Raw genomic sequence first — 18,939 nt, 5'->3', positions numbered from 1 at the left:
ATTCCAACGAGCTTGTTCTGCCATAGGCAAAACAACTCTAATAGCAGCAATCCTTGCAGCAAGACCTACAACATCCTCAACATCGCCTACATCCTCAGAACCAGGACGTACATCAATGCCGTGCACAATATTCCAGACGCCCTTTGACACAAGAACATGTTGCATCATATAAGCCCACATAGGGTAATTGTCCCCATCGAACCTGTCCTCAACAGCAAACATCTTGAACACATGTGTGTTGTTGTTGTCAGCCATGGTAAATGCTGCACCTGATGTGAAAACTGCCCGAAAATAGGAGAAACGGAGCGGGAACAACACGTGCTATATAGCACAAACCGTGGAAGACTATAAGGCACCTATTATGCAGAAAACGGCACTGACAGAAATTCTGCACAAAATGATAAAATTGCCTGTGCAGACCTGCCTGTAGTGGAAATGGAGACTGAAATGAGCCCGCATCGAAAATCTGAGCAGAATAAGCTCTACGTGCTGGCCTGAAACATTTGTCGACCTGCGAACGCTCGCCAAAGCTCACTGAAATTGGAAAAAGTGAGCAGGCGTGTGCCAGAGTAGCTGGCGAGTGAGCCCGGGAGGACGCACCTTGCTCTGATACCAATTGTTGGAATTAGGGTTGCAGAGAAACGCACACAAATTGGAGAAGACGAAGGAAGCTCAAGGCACACAATAGAGAGTGTGTTACTTAGTATGCAATGGAAAGATAGATGGCCCTAGAGTGATGGGAGTATATACAATGCTCGGGGGAAAAAACCTCCTAAAGAGGGAAAAATGCCCCGGCGGTCCTAGTGCGTTCACACACATCACTACCACATGTATATGGTAACAGAAATCAAGATTTTAATGGATTTCATAGTTTTATAGTGCCCCTTTCAAGAACTCCTAGAGGGAAGGATTCTCTTTTGATAGTGGTTGATTGTTTGAGCAAGATGGCTCATTTGATACATAAGGTTGAGTATGTGGAAGCTCCACAAGTGGCCGTTTTATTTATTCTAAATAATTAGATTATAGGTTGAGAAACCGTATTATCCAAGAATTTCTAGTTGCCTACAAAGATCTTTCGCTTACAGATGCTACGTGGGAGCCATAATATTTTGTCTGTTAACATTTCCCTACTTTGATTATTGAGGACAATGATCCTTTTGAAGGGGGAGAGAATGTTAGAAGATGTAGAGTTTAAACTAATGTTAAAAGACAAAGCATGTAAAAATTAAGATAAGGACTGACCAAGCATTTTTAAAGAAACTAACCAACATAACTTCTTTGGAAAAATCGTACGTTTCCTACTTTACTCTGCTAGTGCTGGTCGACAAGGAGAGGGAGAGCAAGTGAGTGCCCCTATCAAGAACTCCTAGAGGGAAGGATTCTCCTAGTGCCCCTATCAAGAACTCCTAGAGGGAAGGATTCTCTTTTGGTAGTGGTTGATTGTTTGAGCAAGATGGCTCATTTGATACATAAGGTTGAGTATGTGGAAGCTCAATAAGTGGCCGTTTTATTTATTCTAAATAATTAGATTACAAGTTGAGAAACCGTATTATCCAAGAATTTCTAGTTGCCTACAAAGATCTTGCGCTTACAGATGCTACGTGGGGGCCAGAATATTTTGTCAGTAAACATTTTCCTACTTTGATCATTGAGGACAATGATCCTTTTGAAGGGGGAGAGAATGTTAGAAGATGGAGACTTTAAACTAATGTTAAAAGACAGAGCATGTAAAAATTAAGATAAGGACTGACCAAGCATTCTAAAGAAACTAACGAGCATAACTTCTTTGGAAAAATCGTACGTTTCCTACTTTACTCTGCTAGTGCTGGTCGACAAGGAGAGGGAGAGCAAGCGAGAGAGTAATCAAGCCAATAAATAATTGTTAAAGATTCTCAAAGAGTAAACAGAACCATTCGAAAGACCATCTACTATTGACTGTTATGACCGAATCAGACTGGTCTATGCTTGTCTCCATATCTCTTTCCTTTTTTGAGGAAATCTAGGGCTCAAGACCCTTTGGTTACTCTAAAAACACTGTAAGGCAAATTACAAAAAAGTAAACGGATAAACCCCTACCGATTTTACAATAAATACATCTAGGGAAAAGCCCAAGAAAGTTGTACGGAAACAAGAGTAATGATACAATCTGGGGTAAAAATGGCAAGAAATATTTTGGCTGTGGTGTCTACATAAACCTTCTCATGCTCTTTTTGGCATCTAAGCAATGAAGAGAGCTCATTAGTCCGGCATCCTACTACCGCCGAGATAGCCAAAAATTAGCGTGAAGATCTTGACCAGGTCAAGGTCAAGCGCTCCACATTGGGGCCAAGCCACTTGGGGGAGGAGATGGGTGACAGTTAATTTCAATCTTTAGTTGTTGTTGCTGGGTAGACTTCGTAGAGGGAATATTGAAAGTAACTAAGTGTCCCAATCCACCTTTTGCAAGGCACAAGGGCATTGAAGTAACCCTCCAGGAAATTGAGTCTTATTTCTTTGGCCTCAACTTAAGCCAGATGCGGATCATTATTGCCAAGAAACCTGTTTCTTCCACAAAAGATCTTGAGATAACGATTCCAAAATTTCGCAATCTTTGGACACCAGAATTTTCACTTCTGTGATTGCTATCCTCGGATGGTGTTTCCGAGATGGACCAAATCCTCTTCAAACCTCTGAAACCTGTTTCGAAACTTCTTGTACCCAAACTCCATGCCCACTATGATGTGGATACCTTTGTGCATAGATGTCTGAGTTTGTCAAAATGTTAAGAATGACAAGCACAAGATACTAGGATTACTTCAGCCTTTGTCTATTCTAAACAGGCCATGCGACAAGTTTGCTATGGATTCATCTTTGACCTGCCTAGAGCAAAAGGTGGTATGATAGCATCTGGACTATTGCGGCTAAGTTCAATAAGCAGGGTAAACGTTGTACCAAAAAAGAAAACCATGAAGGTAGATCATACAACCAAAGCTATTCATATTTAAGATTCTCGCAAATCATGTGATGCCTACATCCATTGTTTCAAATAGAGATCCTCACACAACCAGCTTGTTTAGCAAGCTCTTTATGAGAATGTGGGAACTACTCTCAAATTCTCATCATTTTTAATCCACAACTAGAAGGTTAGTCTGAGACCACAAATACAGTGGTTCTTGATTTGTTGAAGAGTTATGTTTCGGAGGAGTCGTTGTGGGTCATTGCGCCACGCTGCTCACAGAGGCAATGCATATGATGTTGGTGGGGGCTATGGGGGTCACTCTTGAGAGTAGGACAAGCATTTGCCTTTGGTTGGGTTTGCTTCTGACAATACTGCTCATAACTCCACAGAGAGGCACCCTTTGAAATTATTGACCATTCTTGTGCACCAAAGACAAGAGGATTCAAGCAGATCATTTCGTGGAGGATTTGGTTACATCATTTGCCAAAGTAAAGGAGGCTAGTCGGAAATCTCAAGAGACGCATAAGAAGGCAGCAGATAAAAATCGTAAACATTTGTAGCTTATAGAGGAAGACTGGGTTATTCTTACATTTGAGAAGGCTAGACTTAGAAAATGAGAGGAAAGGAGAAGCTTTACCACAGCTTAACATGAGATGCTATGGACATTTTCAGATGACGTAGAATATTAATTACATATATTTCATATTATTGCTGCCAGATCATTGGAGGACTCACTATACCTTTCATGTAGTCCTCTTAGACCTTTTTAGGGACAGATGCCGGAGGACATCATTGCTGATGAGCAGCCAGAAGTTTAAAGAGATAAAGGAGATTCTTCAACCAGATCAGGTTTTGTCAGATAAAGACAGAAAGGTGGAGGGTAAGATGATCACACTTTCGAAGTGGCCGTATGGGTTGGCTTTTGTATCACCATGAGCTGGTAAAGGAGTCCCTGAACGGAGTGAGACCGGAAGATACACGAATATCGAGGAAGAAGCAACCCACACCCCTATGAAAGGAGCGGCAAAAGAGGAGAAGGGATAAACTAAAACACACGCCTTTGTTGACAAAGAGATGGCAATAGTCGTTGTTCCTCAAACTCTACTCCTAAAGCTCACACTTTTTGTTACAATCAGCTGCAAAATGACCTTTGTCTTCTTCACAGAGAGTACGTGTGTGTGTGCGCGCACGCACAGCGTTCTCTCTCTGCTGGTTACACAGGGCACTAGCCGCTAGTGGGCTAGTTTCCATCACATCAGTCTCTTGTTCTTCATTCATTGACTTGTACAAGTGTTGACCAATCAGAGCAACCGTGTGGCTAGTCGCCTTGGTCCTCATTATGTTGGTATTGTTTGGAACATCATGCTGTTCTAGGATGCTCATCTAGAGATTTCTTCTGGTTTAACAAGATTGTCAGCACCATGGTTCTCTCAGCATCTTTAAAGATCTATTTCCAAGAGGGGTACTAAAGGTTCACCTTCCAGCTGATTTCTGCCCTAATTTCTAGAGTTTCTTGTCACAAGCAAAGGCTTTCTTCGGTCACCTACGAGTAGGGGTACCTTTTCATAGATGGGCATGTTGTGGGGCTAGCCTATTTTTGCCATGAAAGCACCCAGAAAACCAAACTGCCTCTCTATTCCGAGCAAAACATCCCTCCTCTCAAATTGTAACATACGTAAAATTTTTTCACTAGTTGCAAAGATTATAAAACGTGTCTTTTTAAAACAAAACTCAAATGTTCAGCAGTCGGAAAGTGGTTCTTTGTAGAAACCCATAAAGAGACAAGGTTGGCAAAGCTTTTCCTTAGTTTTCAGATATAACAAACATTTTACATTAGCGAGTCACTCGAAAAGTATTAAATGAGAACTCACAAAAATATAGACCCGCCCTTTCGAGAGTGTGATCATAGAAAGAGCAGATGCAGCCTTACAATAATCATCATTGCAAGCTATTTTCACTAGGCTAGCTGATTGTTTTCCTCTCAAGACTCTCTTTTCGTAAACAGCTAGCATTGAGTCAAATTGTGTGTTTGCAGAGCAGAGAGATACATTAACAACCTGCTTCCAAAAAGAAAGAGACAAAGTTGAATAGATCAGATTTTCTGGACATTTCAAATAGTGGCTTCCTCACCAGACTCACCAGCTACATGCGATCTTTCCTAAAGATGAGCATTACTCTTTAGCACTAAAACCATTCTCTACCTTGTAAGAATGTAGACCCACAATACAGTGTGGCTAGGACCTGTTCTGGTTTTGACATCAGAACCTACACTAGCACTTCAAAGTGTTATCACATTTAACCAATATGCAGCATTTAATAACAAGATAGCCTCCTAAGCACGTGCAAAGTACGACTGTGAGTAAAGCCAATGATAGACACTGGAGAGTTGTGATCTATAATCGAAAAATGTATGCCACCATGATAGTGGTATAATAGTTCTTCAAAAGAGAAAACTGTTGCAATACTCTGATTTGGAAACGAAATAGGAAAGAGACAAATAAATCAAAATGTCAAAAAGACATACACACACATACACACATTGTAGTAATGCGATATAAGGTAAAAGCTAATCTTTTGACTTCCAATGTCTTTGAATTTTCTTTGCCCATACCAATCGACCTAACTTTCTTCAAATACCTTATCCATCTTCAATCATTTATTTTAATGATTTTTTCTTGTTCCAAAAGCATAAAGACCTATTTGAAGGTTTCAATAACTGTAGCAAGAAAATTATGTCATGCAATCTAATTGTGGGTGCTCCTCAGTGCAATATCCAAGAAATCTCAATCCAAACAGAACAAACATTGTAGAGCAATATAAAACGAAGTAAAACTATACTCAAAATGACACAACAGCACACTCCAAACCCAATGGAGGCTTGAGTATATTCATAGAACCAATACAGACTCTGGCTGGCAGCACAATCAGCTCCAAGCCTAGGACTCACGGGTACAATGGGGGTGTCAAGGCTCCAAGTGTGCAAGGAGAGTGCACGTGCGCAAGTGCTAGAATGAAACACAAGATTCTGGACTCAAATGACTCATACGACACATAAATCCCTCCAGACAACCAACAGACATATCTGCAAAATATAAAGGGCAGCCCCGGCTAACATAAATCTCTTTGACAACACAGCTACACCCATCTCTGAACTGTGGTGGCCGTGAACTGGCCGCAGTGTCCTCTCGACCACCACTCCCTATGTTTGCCATGTATCACTACCCCACACCAGAGTCCACCCAGTGTGCACCGAGGCTAATTGTAACCACTACTGATGCTCTGATGATGGGGGGGGCAGATAGAAAGGTAGGTATGGGGATGGAGGCCACGCATATGGAGCAAGATAGGGGCCAAATCTTGGAGGATGGTACATCTGATAAGGCATTCCTACCCGTGGGCAACAAGTGGAGGGGAGGCAATATGAAAGCCAGTGGGTGCAGGTAGCTGATAACATGGAAACCCACCGAAAGGAGACACCTAATGTGACGAGAGTGGCTAGGTGAAAGAGGTGAAATATGAGTCCACGAATTAAGATGTGGAGACGTTGCCACAAGCCTCTCTGCACCATGGAAAACAATGGGAGCAATCCATTACCGTCTGTGCTGGTACTGCCACTTCAGCAACGCTGGTAGTGACAGTAGTAGGCAGTGTATTGGAATGTAGGAGGCAGGACTACGAAACCAAAATCGCAACCGCATGTGCATGAGCGCATGTAGGACACACATTAGCTACTATTGGAGGTTGCTCTCTTAGAAATGAAATGAAATGAAATGTTATATTAACGTCTTCAAAAGGCCAAAATGACCTATGAGACCAATCAGTTACAAAATAGTGAATCTAATACCATGTCTGGGTACAAAAGAACTAGAAAAGAACTAGAAGTGGAACAAAATACTACTACTACTACTACAATCTAAAACTACGTGGGTGTAGCAGCTGATACAATAGGTACCCGGTAAACTGGATGTAACGGTGTGTGAAACAAAGATGGAAGAAATGGTGAGGATCCATCCTCATCTGCACTCTGAATGTCGAGAGAGTATGGCTCGAATCTTCTGTTGTAGTCTCCGTCGATGCTGTGTAGCTCCTCTCCTCAGTCGCGGTCGTCTGTATCTCTGTAGCTCCAATGCTCGGTCGATGAGAGTGCCAATAGTGGTCGAATGAGTGTGGGACGAGCTCTGCAGTGGTGGCTGCTCCTCTGGCTGTCCCATATCTAGTGAAAAGAAATCTGTAATGTGTCTCTGGGACTGCCTCTCTCTAGCTCTCCCCAGTAAAGTGTCTCTATACCTGTGTAACTCAAGTAGATATAGTCCAAGACATCTCTGATCCTCATAACTCATGACCCTAGATAGAGGACCAAAACCCTCTCTGAATAAGCAGTGGAAACGCCCCCGTATCTCATAGAACACTGTGCAATGACATACGTAGTGCAACTCTGTCTCTGGCTCTCTCTGGCATAATCGGCATATCCTGCTGTCTGCTGGTATCCCTCTGAATCTACCAGTCTCAATCTCGAGCTGATGTGAGGATGTGCGTATCTGACCAATGGCACAACGCAAACCATGAGACATATGTGTGTCCATGTAGCTGGGTCGAATCACAAACCCATCTCCTGTGAGGTGGAGAAGATGCTCTCTATAGAAAGCCATCTTCGTGCTCAACTCCTGAGGCGGCTCTATCCATGTCCTCCTGGTGTCGAGCTGGATCAGGTCCTGACGAATGAGTCTAGTGATCTCCACCCGTGTAAGAGACAGCGAGGGTGCCTGAAGAGAATACTGGAAAGGGGGCAGCCTGTCCATGGTGAAGCCATGCGTCTGAAACCATGAAGTCATCTGTGCATACCAGCATGAAGTGTCCCCCTGTAGAGCTAACTGTCTGGAAGACTCAAGGGCCAGTCTAGCATATCTGTCTCTAGTAGTATCCCATAGGCTGTGCACAAAGGACACTGATCTGGTAAGCGCCTCAATCTCCATGGGGGGGGCAACTAGCTCTGCTCGAATGATCACGTGAGGTACGGAGGCCTTGGCTCTAATCAATCACATCTAACCCTATGTACATGTGAACAAGCTATAACTGCTAGGACAACCTAGGAAGTGTTTTGGGGCCCTTGTGAGCCTGTACGCAGGACATGCATGACCAGGCACTCTAGAGTAGTTGCATACCCTCACATTGCACATGAGCATCACCAATGTCTGCTAGGTGTAGGCATTGGGGAGTGTTTCCGTGACACTCCATAGTACCCAACCTCGTAGGAAGTTACCGCATGTGAATTGTTGCTAAATTGGCTTTATCTGACAGAAAAATAATTCTAAATGAATTATTGGATTTATAAGTGAGAGGGTTTTTCTCGCTTGGAACACCAAGAAAAAATAATTCTAAATGAATTATTGGAATTTTAAGTGAGAGGTTTTTTCTCACTGGAGACATCCGAGTACAGAGTATTCCTAGTGCGTCATTCAAAGTAAGAGCTCACAGAGTTGGAAAATTTTTCTCTCTGCAAGAAGTCAACACAAGACTTGGCATTCTCTGAGAAGGCGACGAGTATGATGCTCAAGAACCTAGAGAATCCAAGGAGCGGAATGCTCAAGATCCTTCAAAATCCAGAAAAATATCCATGAACATCAATCCAGAACCAAGCCAAGAAATCCCGTCATTCTGGGAAGGATATGAAGAAGGTCTCTAGACCTAGGAACACTCTAGTCAAGTTTGATACTTTTGACAGAAGGGGAGATGCCCCGAAAGCTACCGCTTTCATTCGATAGTTTGAAGTTGCCTTTGTAAACGGCGATTTCTAAGAAGCGTCGAAGGTGAGGCATGTGTCCAAACACCTCAAGGGATTGCAAGTACTTGGTGGTATATATACCAAAGCTTTGCAAGGAACTTATAACAAGACTTGGATTCAATTCAAGGCTGAATTTTCCGACACATTTTTTCCTCTACGCTTTGAGGAAGGCATCTAAGAAGATTGGGATCGGTTTACCGTTTGCCCAATAGGAAAACGAGCGAGTCAAAGCAAGTAGTGGTTCACTCTTGCCAAGGTGGCTTGTTAACCCTCACGGCACACGGACACCCTATCGCCTACGATGGACGTGTATTATGTATTTGGTAGAGTCAGGTACCGGGCTTGTCGGTCCAGTAGGGAAAGGTAGAGTGATCGTCGATGAGAGGCGCACTTTAACTTGGACATTCAAGGGATTAGTTGGTTAAGCATGGGCGCCCAAGTGTGAATGGGGTGAGCTCCTATAAAAGCCAACTAAACCTAATTTTTACTCATTCTCTCATTTGTGCAATTGAAGAGTGCTCTTGCTCCATCTCCATCTTCTTCTTCTTCACCTCCTTGTGTGTGTGCGTGAGAGAGAGAGAGAGGGAGAGTGTGTGTGCGATCGAGCATTACGAAGGCACGACGGCGGCGAAGCGGTTGAGCGTGGCACGACTGCAGCTTCTTCTTCATCGCGGCGAGGAATCCACCACGAAGGCGAGCGTAGAACGGTGAGTGACACACCCTTTGTTTTCTTGAGCTTGCTAGTTTAGGCTTGTTGTGTGCTTGGAGCCGTTTGTGGCTCGCACACGGTGTATCGGCAAGTCCCTTGCTTCGACAGTGCGGCAAGGAGCGCACATTTTTGGCGCCGCTGCCGGGGATATGCCCTACACTAAGCTCGGTTAGCACTTTACGCTTCCTTGTGGTGCAATTTCTATCATAGGAAAGGCAGGGAAGGAGTGTGTGGAGATTTCTGTTTTTTTGCGTTTTCTGCATTTGCTGTCAAGTTTCAATTTCTGCTATTGTCTGCGTTTTTTCAATTTCCGCAATTTCTGCATTTTCAAGTTCGGCGTTTTCAATTTCTGCAATTTTCTGCATTTCTGCGGTTTTTTAATTTTCTGCAATTTCTGCGTTTTTTTCTGCAATTTTCTGCATTTCTGCAATTCTGCGTTTTTCAATTTTCTGCATATCTGCGTTTTCAATTTCTGTATTTTCTGCACCCAAAAGAAAAAAATTTCAAATTTTATTTTCTCCAAAAAATTCTGGAAAAAAAAATAATTTCAAAAAAAAAAAAAATCGGAAATTGAAAACGCGAGTTAGCGGGCGGCTAAATTTTTCGAAAATAAAAAACGTGACTCTTAAAACGGACGGGTTGGTTTGTATAAAAGATAGATCGGGATCATTTTCCCAAGCCCAAGCCCAAGCCCAAGCCCAGGCCCAGGCCTCAGTCCTCAGTCTTATGATATATACTATACTCACTCTTATATATATACCCTACTCCCTCAAGAGAGAATGAGAGTATGTGGGACAAGTCCTCCACTCTCCTCCTTTCTCTTCCCACTTGCACCCTTAGACTTTCTAGTTTGGGCCTAGTTCCCTACTGGAAATTGACAGTTTTAGGGATTCCGAGGGCATAGAGTGACCAAACGGAGGGCTGTAAAGCACGGCACGACCCTCTGACCGATACGCTCGTTTCGAGCTATCACACGGCCCATTCCACGACACGCTCTAAAAAATCTAGCAAAAAAACAAACAAAAAACACGCTAAAAACTAGTCACAAGGCCTCCTAGAGCAGCTTTTTGACACCTTAGGGTATCAAAAGCACATGCACTTACGCTCTGGGCGGGTGCTAGAACACGAGCATATTGAGGGTGCCTCTGTTCATACGGACATCCATTACCCATCCACGATAAGCTCTAGACCCTCAGCGGGGACACAAGGTAGCACCACCAAAGACCCTAAAATAGCCGCTAGTGATTCCTCCTCCGACTCAGAAATGATGGAAGCATACCCTACCCAAAACACTGAGAGAGAAGGCCATGCACCTCCCGAAGCTCCACAACCTAGTACTAGTATGTTTAGCCGTTTCATGGAAACATTAGGTAGAGCTACTCGCTCGGAACCTGATGCAAATGAAGCACACGAAGGGGGTGGGGAAGTGGACTCTCCTTTCACATCGCACGTGGACTCCACACCCCCAAAGAGTGTCCATGTGGATATCCTACCAACTTCTTACCAAGAAGGCCCTGTTGAGCTGCCTCCTTCAGAAGTTCCCTCTAGAGTACCGTTGGTGACAAGTAAAACCACGGGGAGCAACATTGCTTCTACCTCACAAGAAACCGTTAACACGTCGACTCTAGAAGGATTGTTCATTAATGATCATTGGACATACGACCTCCACACTGAAGTGTTGACGGATCTACACTCTGGCCACGCCTACCATGTAGGATGGATAGAGATTGTACAATCCACCTCTAGTGCCACGAGCATCGAAGATCAACAGAAAATGATCTGTAATGTTATCCATGGCATTATTCAATCAGAAAGGCAAAACCGAGGGGTAAATATACTCTCAACTGGCCCCATGAGATTTCTGGATACGAGCAAGGCTCAACAGCCTACTCTATCACAAATGGAGACTCCTCTAATGAGCCCCATGGACCCATCTTACGTCATTTCACCTGGGGTCTCTATGCAATCTGAGCCTCCGAGCGAAAACTTTAGCTTCCCTAACTTGGCTCAACCCTCTATTAAGGAAAACCCAGTGCTCACTCCAGGGATAAGCCTGACAGAGAATGTACCGATGACATATACGGTTAGCGCAGTGCCACTACCTAGTGTCGTAGTACCTAATATGGGGCCTCGACCATATGTGCCTCTAGCCCCTTATGCACACATGGCCCCCACACCTCCAATTGTACCACTTGCTTATGCTCCTCGAGTGCCGCTCCCTAGCTCTTATCCGAGTGGACCTATGCCCGGTTATGTTCCATATCCTGCATCATCCACACATATGCCAAGACCGGTACCCGTTCCTCTCCCACATATGATTCCAAGAGTACCTCCACCGGCCCTGCCTCCTCACATAGGTGACTTGGCAGCGTTTGCTCAAACCATAGGTCGATCTATCGCGGAAAATATGCGTCATGCATCTGATAGAGAGCCTAGAAGTAAGGCAGTACAAATTGCCAAACTCACGCAAAAATTCAATGGGGACGAAGATGCTAGGAAACACATTGAAGTGTTTGAACAAGTATGTGATTCCTTAGGGGAACGCAACGAACTACATAAGTGCAATGCCTTAAGCTTGACATTAAGTGGGAAGGCTGGAGATTGGTATAGGACCCTAAGGGTGGACGAGAAAACAATCTACCCTACCCTTCGAAGGTTGTTTCTAAAGGAGTACATACGAGAAGGTGTGCTTTGGGGTGTAGCATCTCAGCTACAGAAGGCCGAACGTAAGGAAGGAGAGTCAGTAAGGGACTTCATTAGTCGTCTAAAGCACTTAAACTCTCGCTGCCCTGTAAATGAGCGCTTCAACAATAACCAATTGCTTGATCGATTTATTCGAGGGTTGAGGAATGAAGGAATCTATAATGGACTAGTGATTAGAGGTATCACAACCTGGGAAGATGTCACTGCCAATGCAATCCAATTAGAGGACAACTTGATGATAGCAGGCATGAGAGTGTCTACCGACACGAGATCCACTAGCTCACAAGCCATTGAGTATGAACCCATGACTGCAAAGCCCATTGCCAATGAGCCAAAGGTATTTGAGACATTCTTGACAGACCTCACCAAGGCAATCCAAGAGTCTCTTAAGGATAATCGACCCCCTCAAAATAGTCACATGTATCCAAGAAGGGAGCAACAATGGTGTTCCATTTGCTTAGGTCCAAATAGCACTAGTGAGTGCCCTACGTTTAGAGTAAAATTTAATGGAACTTGCAACGCATGTGGTAAGTATGGTCACCAAGCTAAGGATTGTTTAATGATCAAACGTATGATGGCAAATAGACCACCTGTAGCCTGGACGGATGCGCCTCGAGCTCCTGTATTGATGCCTACTCCACCTGTTGAGCAACTACCGCAACACATGGTCCCTAGACCTCAAAATGTTGTACAAGCTACACCGCTACCACCTCCTGTGCTAGGACCGCAGCCCCCGCATCCAAGAGTCGCCCCTATGAACCAAGTGGGTTGCGAGCCATCAAATGCTTATGCAGATGGCTGTGAGGAGGAAATAGACACTAGTATTGCCTACGGACTTGATACATTTGAAGAGTGTCCTATATACTACATGGAAGATTGTTGGGGGCAAGTCAAGCCGGTTTATCAAGCTGCTGCTCTCGCATCCAGAGGTCAAAATATCAACACCCAGGCTAGGAGGCCACCTCTTCAATGCTACGAGTGTGGTGGACCACATCGAGTAGCGGAGTGCCCTATTAGGCAGCAAAAGAATGTTGCACAGATGCAAGTGAATCAAGGGAGCACGTCTGCAATGCCAATACTCACATGTAATCGTTGTGGCATAGATCACTTGATTGCCCAATGCCCCTATAACCCAAATGCGCCTAAAATCACACCCCTGAATTTGGTCGAAATTGCTAGTGTGACGTCGCCAATACCACCCGTTGCACCCGCTTATGCGATTACACGGTCCATGCTTCAAGGTCCAGGTCATATCCTCGAAGAGAGAGATACCACGTCAGTTATCCAAGCAAAGAAAAAGAAGACACGAAGGAAGAAGTCGCAGAATACGGAAAATTCAAAGCCAAGTTCCAAAACAAACATAGGAACAGGAGATGACCCCGTGTATATAAATGACCTCGAGGATGATTCAGATTCAGTCGAGACAATGGAGACTAGAACCAATACCACAAAGGGAAAGACCGACAAAGAAAACCGTAACATGGAACCAAATGAAAACCGAATGAGAGAAAACCATAAAGAGCCTCTGAAAACACCACAAGTGTTTCCAAATCCAATCCAAGACCCCCAAGATAAACCGCAGGGGCAAAAAGGGAAGAATCGTAAAAAGAAGATTGGGACGTACCCAAACCCAGTAGAGGAGATTGAGCAGGTGAAACATCTAAGAGGTTTAGTGGAGGAGACTCAAAGGAAACTAGAACCAGAACCCATGCAGATCAAAATTCATGACACAGTGTTTCCCACGCAAGTTCATCCACCCCACATGAACCATAGACCGTTAGCCATATCTAGTATCATCCAAGAAGGGAGTGAGGACAGGACATCAGAAAGTGAGCATACACCCTTCTTGTTGGAAAGGATGTTTAACGAAGGAATACCTGATCCCATTGAGGAATATGAGATTCCATCCTCACCAGTTCCTAGTCAAGGAGCTACACCCTGCAAAACGCCAATGAATGTTGCCAAACTAGTGGACTTCATGTCTTCTGAGGTCCGAACCACGATCATAGCAAAGCTGTATGGAGATCCTGAGTTATTCCTTGCACTTCGAGCATTCCTTAACGGAGAGCTACGAACGGGATTACCGCAGTTTGCGCAACCAAATAGGCCTGACTCGATTATGATTGATGAGGAAAATCATGTGCAATCACTTGACTTAGATGGACACGAGTCTGTGATCGAGGTACCCATTAACGAATTAGGGCAGTATTTTGAAGGCGACGAGTCTAATGCGACCCTACCCATCACTACCAAGGGATTAACATAAAGGGAATTCTTGATGGTGGTGCGGGAGTTAGCATCGTTACAAAAGATTGTTGGGAATCCATGGGAAAACCCCGCCTCAGTGTTACTAACATTGTGGTAAAGATGGCAAATGGTACCATAGCCAAACCTATGGGGATGCTCAAGGATCTTAATATCAAAGTTCTAGGACACAAGGTACGACATACGTTCATTGTAATGGATTTCTCTAAACACCTTATGTCATATGAAATGATTTTAGGACGACCATTCATGAGGGAAGCACAAATGGTTCATGATTGGTCTAAAAATCATGTCTATTTGCAATTCCAAGACTCTGTCCTTAGAGTGGATTTGGTGACTGGTAAGGTACACCCCTTAGGGAGTAAAACCATTATTGATCATCGCTCTGACACCACAGTTCACTCGGCCCCACTACAATATTGTTACACTTGTAAGAAGGATACAGACATTGGCCAAGATTCTCCTTACATGGATGTGTTACCGGGTATGACGGAATCAGACAATGTGGATTGGGTCCACCTAGCATCAACCATAGACACTTGGGGAAATAGGGGGACGACCTGGGTAACACCTGAGGGGGATGAAATGCCTATACCCTTAAATATGCTACAAGCAATGTATATCGCTTCCAACAAGACTCATCCTAATGTAACGAAGAAAACATACAAGTGGGTCCCTAAAGCTTCTTTAGTGACCATAGCTAGTGCTAAAAAACAGAAGCCTTGTAAGAAACGTACCACTCGCTCCAATAAAAGTAAGAAAATGTTGCGATGGATCCCTAAACGACTATTGGAAGCCCAAGGCTACTATCAAGGAAATGATCAAATCTGGGTGCCGAAACGTAGATTGTGCTCTTACCTGTCACCTGGCCCATGTAAACCCAATCCTGTGGCTCCAAAACAAATTGAAAATCGCGGAAAGGAAAAAATCATGGAATGCTACACACCTGCTCCCGAGTTAGTTTGGGTACCAAAGAAAGAACGATTTGTTCCACCTAGCTCAGGAAGGGGGGAGTCCCATGAAGCTTCTAGCTCCTCATGTAATACATCCATAGAGGTAAAAGCTTCTACACAGCCTCCATCTATAGTAGTGGACCTCCATGAAGCTAAAAAAGAATCCACACCTCCCAGTGTTCAAGAATCACCTGATGAACCACTTCAAGTTCAATCCTGGGAGAGTACCTTACCACCCTTGCAGCTTGACAAGGCACCTAGGGTAATAACAAACTACTGGCAAAAATCCTCACCTATTACCAACTGGAACAATTGGTTTCAAAGAGTGACAAGCTCATTTCAAACGGTATGATCTACCCAAGGAAGGGGGGAGTGTTTGCTGACTGTCATCATTCACTTGCTTCCCTCTCAACCTTTTTCCCTGACCTCTCAATCACCAATCTTAGGGAATGTACATATAAAGCTTTATACTCACAAAAAAAAAAAGAAAAAAAAAAGAGCAAGAGCAATTAGCAAACGAGTATGCACATTAAAGTCAAAACATTGACTCAGACCTACACATGTCACATCTGGTACAGTGAAACAGAAACCTATGCCATAAAACACCTTTGATCCTCATCACTTGAATGATGGAGGGTAGGTAAGATTAGTACGATAGGAGTGTTTCTGTTTTAGAGTTGAGAGATTAGCAAAGTTCTCTTTTCCCACTGATGTGCCTCCTAGAGGTATTGTTTGTGTTTCATAGTGTGTACAGGAACGTGTTGCTATTGATAGGATTTGGACTTTCATGGAACCTTCAAATCAAGCGCGACCATCAACACAAACGGGTGTTTCTTGTCCATTAGCATTGCCGTTATCTTTTTGCATCTATGTTTGTCTGCTTTGATTGTGATTGGTAGCATAACATTCAGTGCATTGGCTTAGTATCAAACATTTAATTCAATGCAATGTTTTGTCATAATCACTTGTTTAGGTGTAAAAATCAAGCAGTCCGACTAAGCTAGTTTGACCAAGCTAGGTATTAGAAATCTTCTCTTAATACCATGGGGAATGCCTTCCTAATAAACAATGGTTACTTAGGTTCTTAATCCGATTTAGGCAGCATTGTATGAAATGTACTAGGGCTTTCTAGTGGGCTTAACACTAGTGACCTTTAGCTTAAGTATTATAAAGGGAGTTTACTAATGTGATGAGCCTGGGGAATGTAACAGTGTTATATGACCCCCCAAAGTTACAAAATTTAAATGCTGAAAATGAACAAGCAAAAAATCAAAGTGCCACAATGTAAAATTTTAAGCTGGAAGAGAAATCTCAGCTTGATTTGGTACTTCACTCACATGTATCGCCTATGGTACTAGAGCCCTAGAGGTTCCCAGCGTGGGCGCTTTTCCTTGAAAAGCAAAAAACCCAAGGCATACAAAATAAGCACACACATCAAAATTGAATCAGTGTGAAAAGACTTTGGGGGGTCAAAGAAAAAGTAATCAGACAGGCGATGATTTCATGAGAAATTCCTTTTATGGTAGCTTAACTACAAGGTTTTCTAGATATAGCCTCTAGTCAGCCCTCGAACATGAATACTTGGCTCTCGCGATTAAACAACTTAATTGACCACAGAAAATTAAGAAGCTTACCCATGGTATTAATATTCGATCTCTAGTGCCTTTCGACCGTCAAATTAGCGACCCCAGACTTGTTTAATTTTCTACCTGTACATCTGTTTATGCATTTGATTACATTGCAATTTAATGTTCATTGCTAACAAATTGTTTGAAATTCTTTGACCAATCAATTTGTCTACCTAAAACTGCATATGCTTTTTAAGAGAATGCAATTACTGTGCCAATGTTGTTTGATTTTGCAGTGACTGAAGAAGGCTAAGGACATTCATCTCAAATGCTCTTCCACCTCGACGAACCAGCTTCAACTCAATAGCTTCCGAGGACGGAATCTACATTAGGAAGGGGGGCATGTTAACCCTCACGGCACACGGACACCCTATCGCCTACGATGGACGTGTATTATGTATTTGGTAGAGTCAGGTACCGGGCTTGTCGGTCCAATAGGGAAAGGTAGAGTGATCGTCGATGAGAGGCGCACTTTAACTTGGACATTCAAGGGATTAGTTGGTTAAGCATGGGCGCCCAAGTGTGAATGGGGTGAGCTCCTATAAAAACCAACTAAACCTAATTTTTACTCATTCTCTCATTTGTGCAATTGAAGAGTGCTCTTGCTCCATCTCCATCTTCTTCTTCTTCACCTCCTTGTGTGTGTGCGTGAGAGAGAGAGAGAGAGAGAGGGAGAGTGTGTGTGCGATCGAGCATTACGAAGGCACGACGGCGGCGAAGCGGTTGAGCGCGGCACGACTGCAGCTTCTTCTTCATCGCGGCGAGGAATCCACCACGAAGGCGAGCGTAGAGCGGTGAGTGACACACCCTTTGTTTTCTTGAGCTTGCTAGTTTAGGCTTGTTGTGTGCTTGGAGCCGTTTGTGGCTCGCACACGGTGTATCGGCAAGTCCCTTGCTTCGACAGTGCGGCAAGGAGAGCACATGGCTCGACTCTTGAGCCTCTCTAAGGAAGGAAAGATGAAGAAATTCAACAAAGGACTTTTGCCCGAATTTTGGAGACGCATCCGCAAGATACTTTGCAGTGGATGGTGGAGTCAGCAATACAAGCTGAAAGTGTACACCTCCGTGTACATAGAATCTAATCCTTGCAGTGGACGAGAACCATTGAACACAGAAACATCAAATTTTTGTTATCCCTCCTCGACGGATATGTGGCTATCCAAAGAAAGTTTGGAGTAAGGGAATTCAATCTAACTCCTGAATTTTTGAAACGAAGACCCTCGAACTTTGTGAGAGGGCAGGTCTTTGATCAAAGTTAAATCTTTGAGGAACTCATAAATTGCGTATTGCTTTTATGCACGAGATATGCATGTGTCTAACCAAGACAATCACTCTCGAGTGTTTATGAGAGTAGAATTGAGTTGAAACATTGCTTTATACGATAAATTGGGTTGCTCAACCATCCGGAAGGTCAACTATTGATCTCGTATTCGGTAGTTCACCAACAAATTACTTGCTATTGCGAGTAGGACGGCAGAAAGGATGGAACCATTCCAAGATTTCAACCAAGAAAAGCTTTTACTATGCTTGAGTACCTTATGAAGCAACACCCCCTACTCGGTAAGGAAAGACATGGTAGTGCTTTTTGCACAAGTGAATGAACACTCTCTTTACGAGGGAAGGAACAAGCGATGGCTATGGCCTGTGCTCGAGGACTCCAAGGATTGAAATCCTAGTTTATTTGATGAGCGGGTTTTGCTCTAAGATCGAGCCAAGGGATCGTCAGGTTGAGCGTCTTCGCTCTAACACAGCTTAGGAATTATGTGCACCTTTGGGGTACATGGATAACACACGAAGATGTAGACCTATGCCAAGGAGGGTTATCTACCAATCAAATTTTTTACTGTTGAACGGAATGAGACGAGCCTACTTCCTTTTCAGGAACTGCACGAGAGTTTGCTATACTCTCTTGAGCGCCTTTTTGTGCGCAAGGATATTCCGGCACGAGAATCTCTATTTGA

General features: G+C 43.7%; 1 protein-coding gene across 13 annotated transcripts in view; it reads right to left on the bottom strand.

Moving 5' to 3' along the window:
* LOC147451714 (subtilisin-like protease CPC735_033790) overlaps window positions 1-18,939 on the bottom strand; it is a 160,909-nt gene that overhangs the window by 43,308 nt on the left and 98,662 nt on the right. For 8 of the 13 annotated variants that reach the window (XM_086517599.1, XM_086517598.1, XM_086517603.1 and 5 more), the window contains one exon: window positions 4,810-4,995. The exons of 4 other annotated variants lie outside the window; for them this stretch is intronic. In XM_086517599.1, the coding sequence (XP_086373725.1) occupies window positions 4,810-4,995 (186 nt within the window). Of the gene's footprint in view, window positions 1-4,809; window positions 4,996-18,939 lie in introns of those variants that run through there. One more of the 13 variants, XM_086517611.1, reaches the window with a different exon arrangement.

Source organism: Adiantum capillus-veneris, chromosome 8, assembly GCF_014529385.1.
Source record: "Adiantum capillus-veneris isolate H3 chromosome 8, ASM1452938v2, whole genome shotgun sequence".
NCBI classification, from domain to species: Eukaryota; Viridiplantae; Streptophyta; class Polypodiopsida; order Polypodiales; family Pteridaceae; genus Adiantum; species Adiantum capillus-veneris.
Note: the sequence above shows the minus strand (reverse complement) of the source record. Positions and strands in the feature narration are given on the sequence as shown.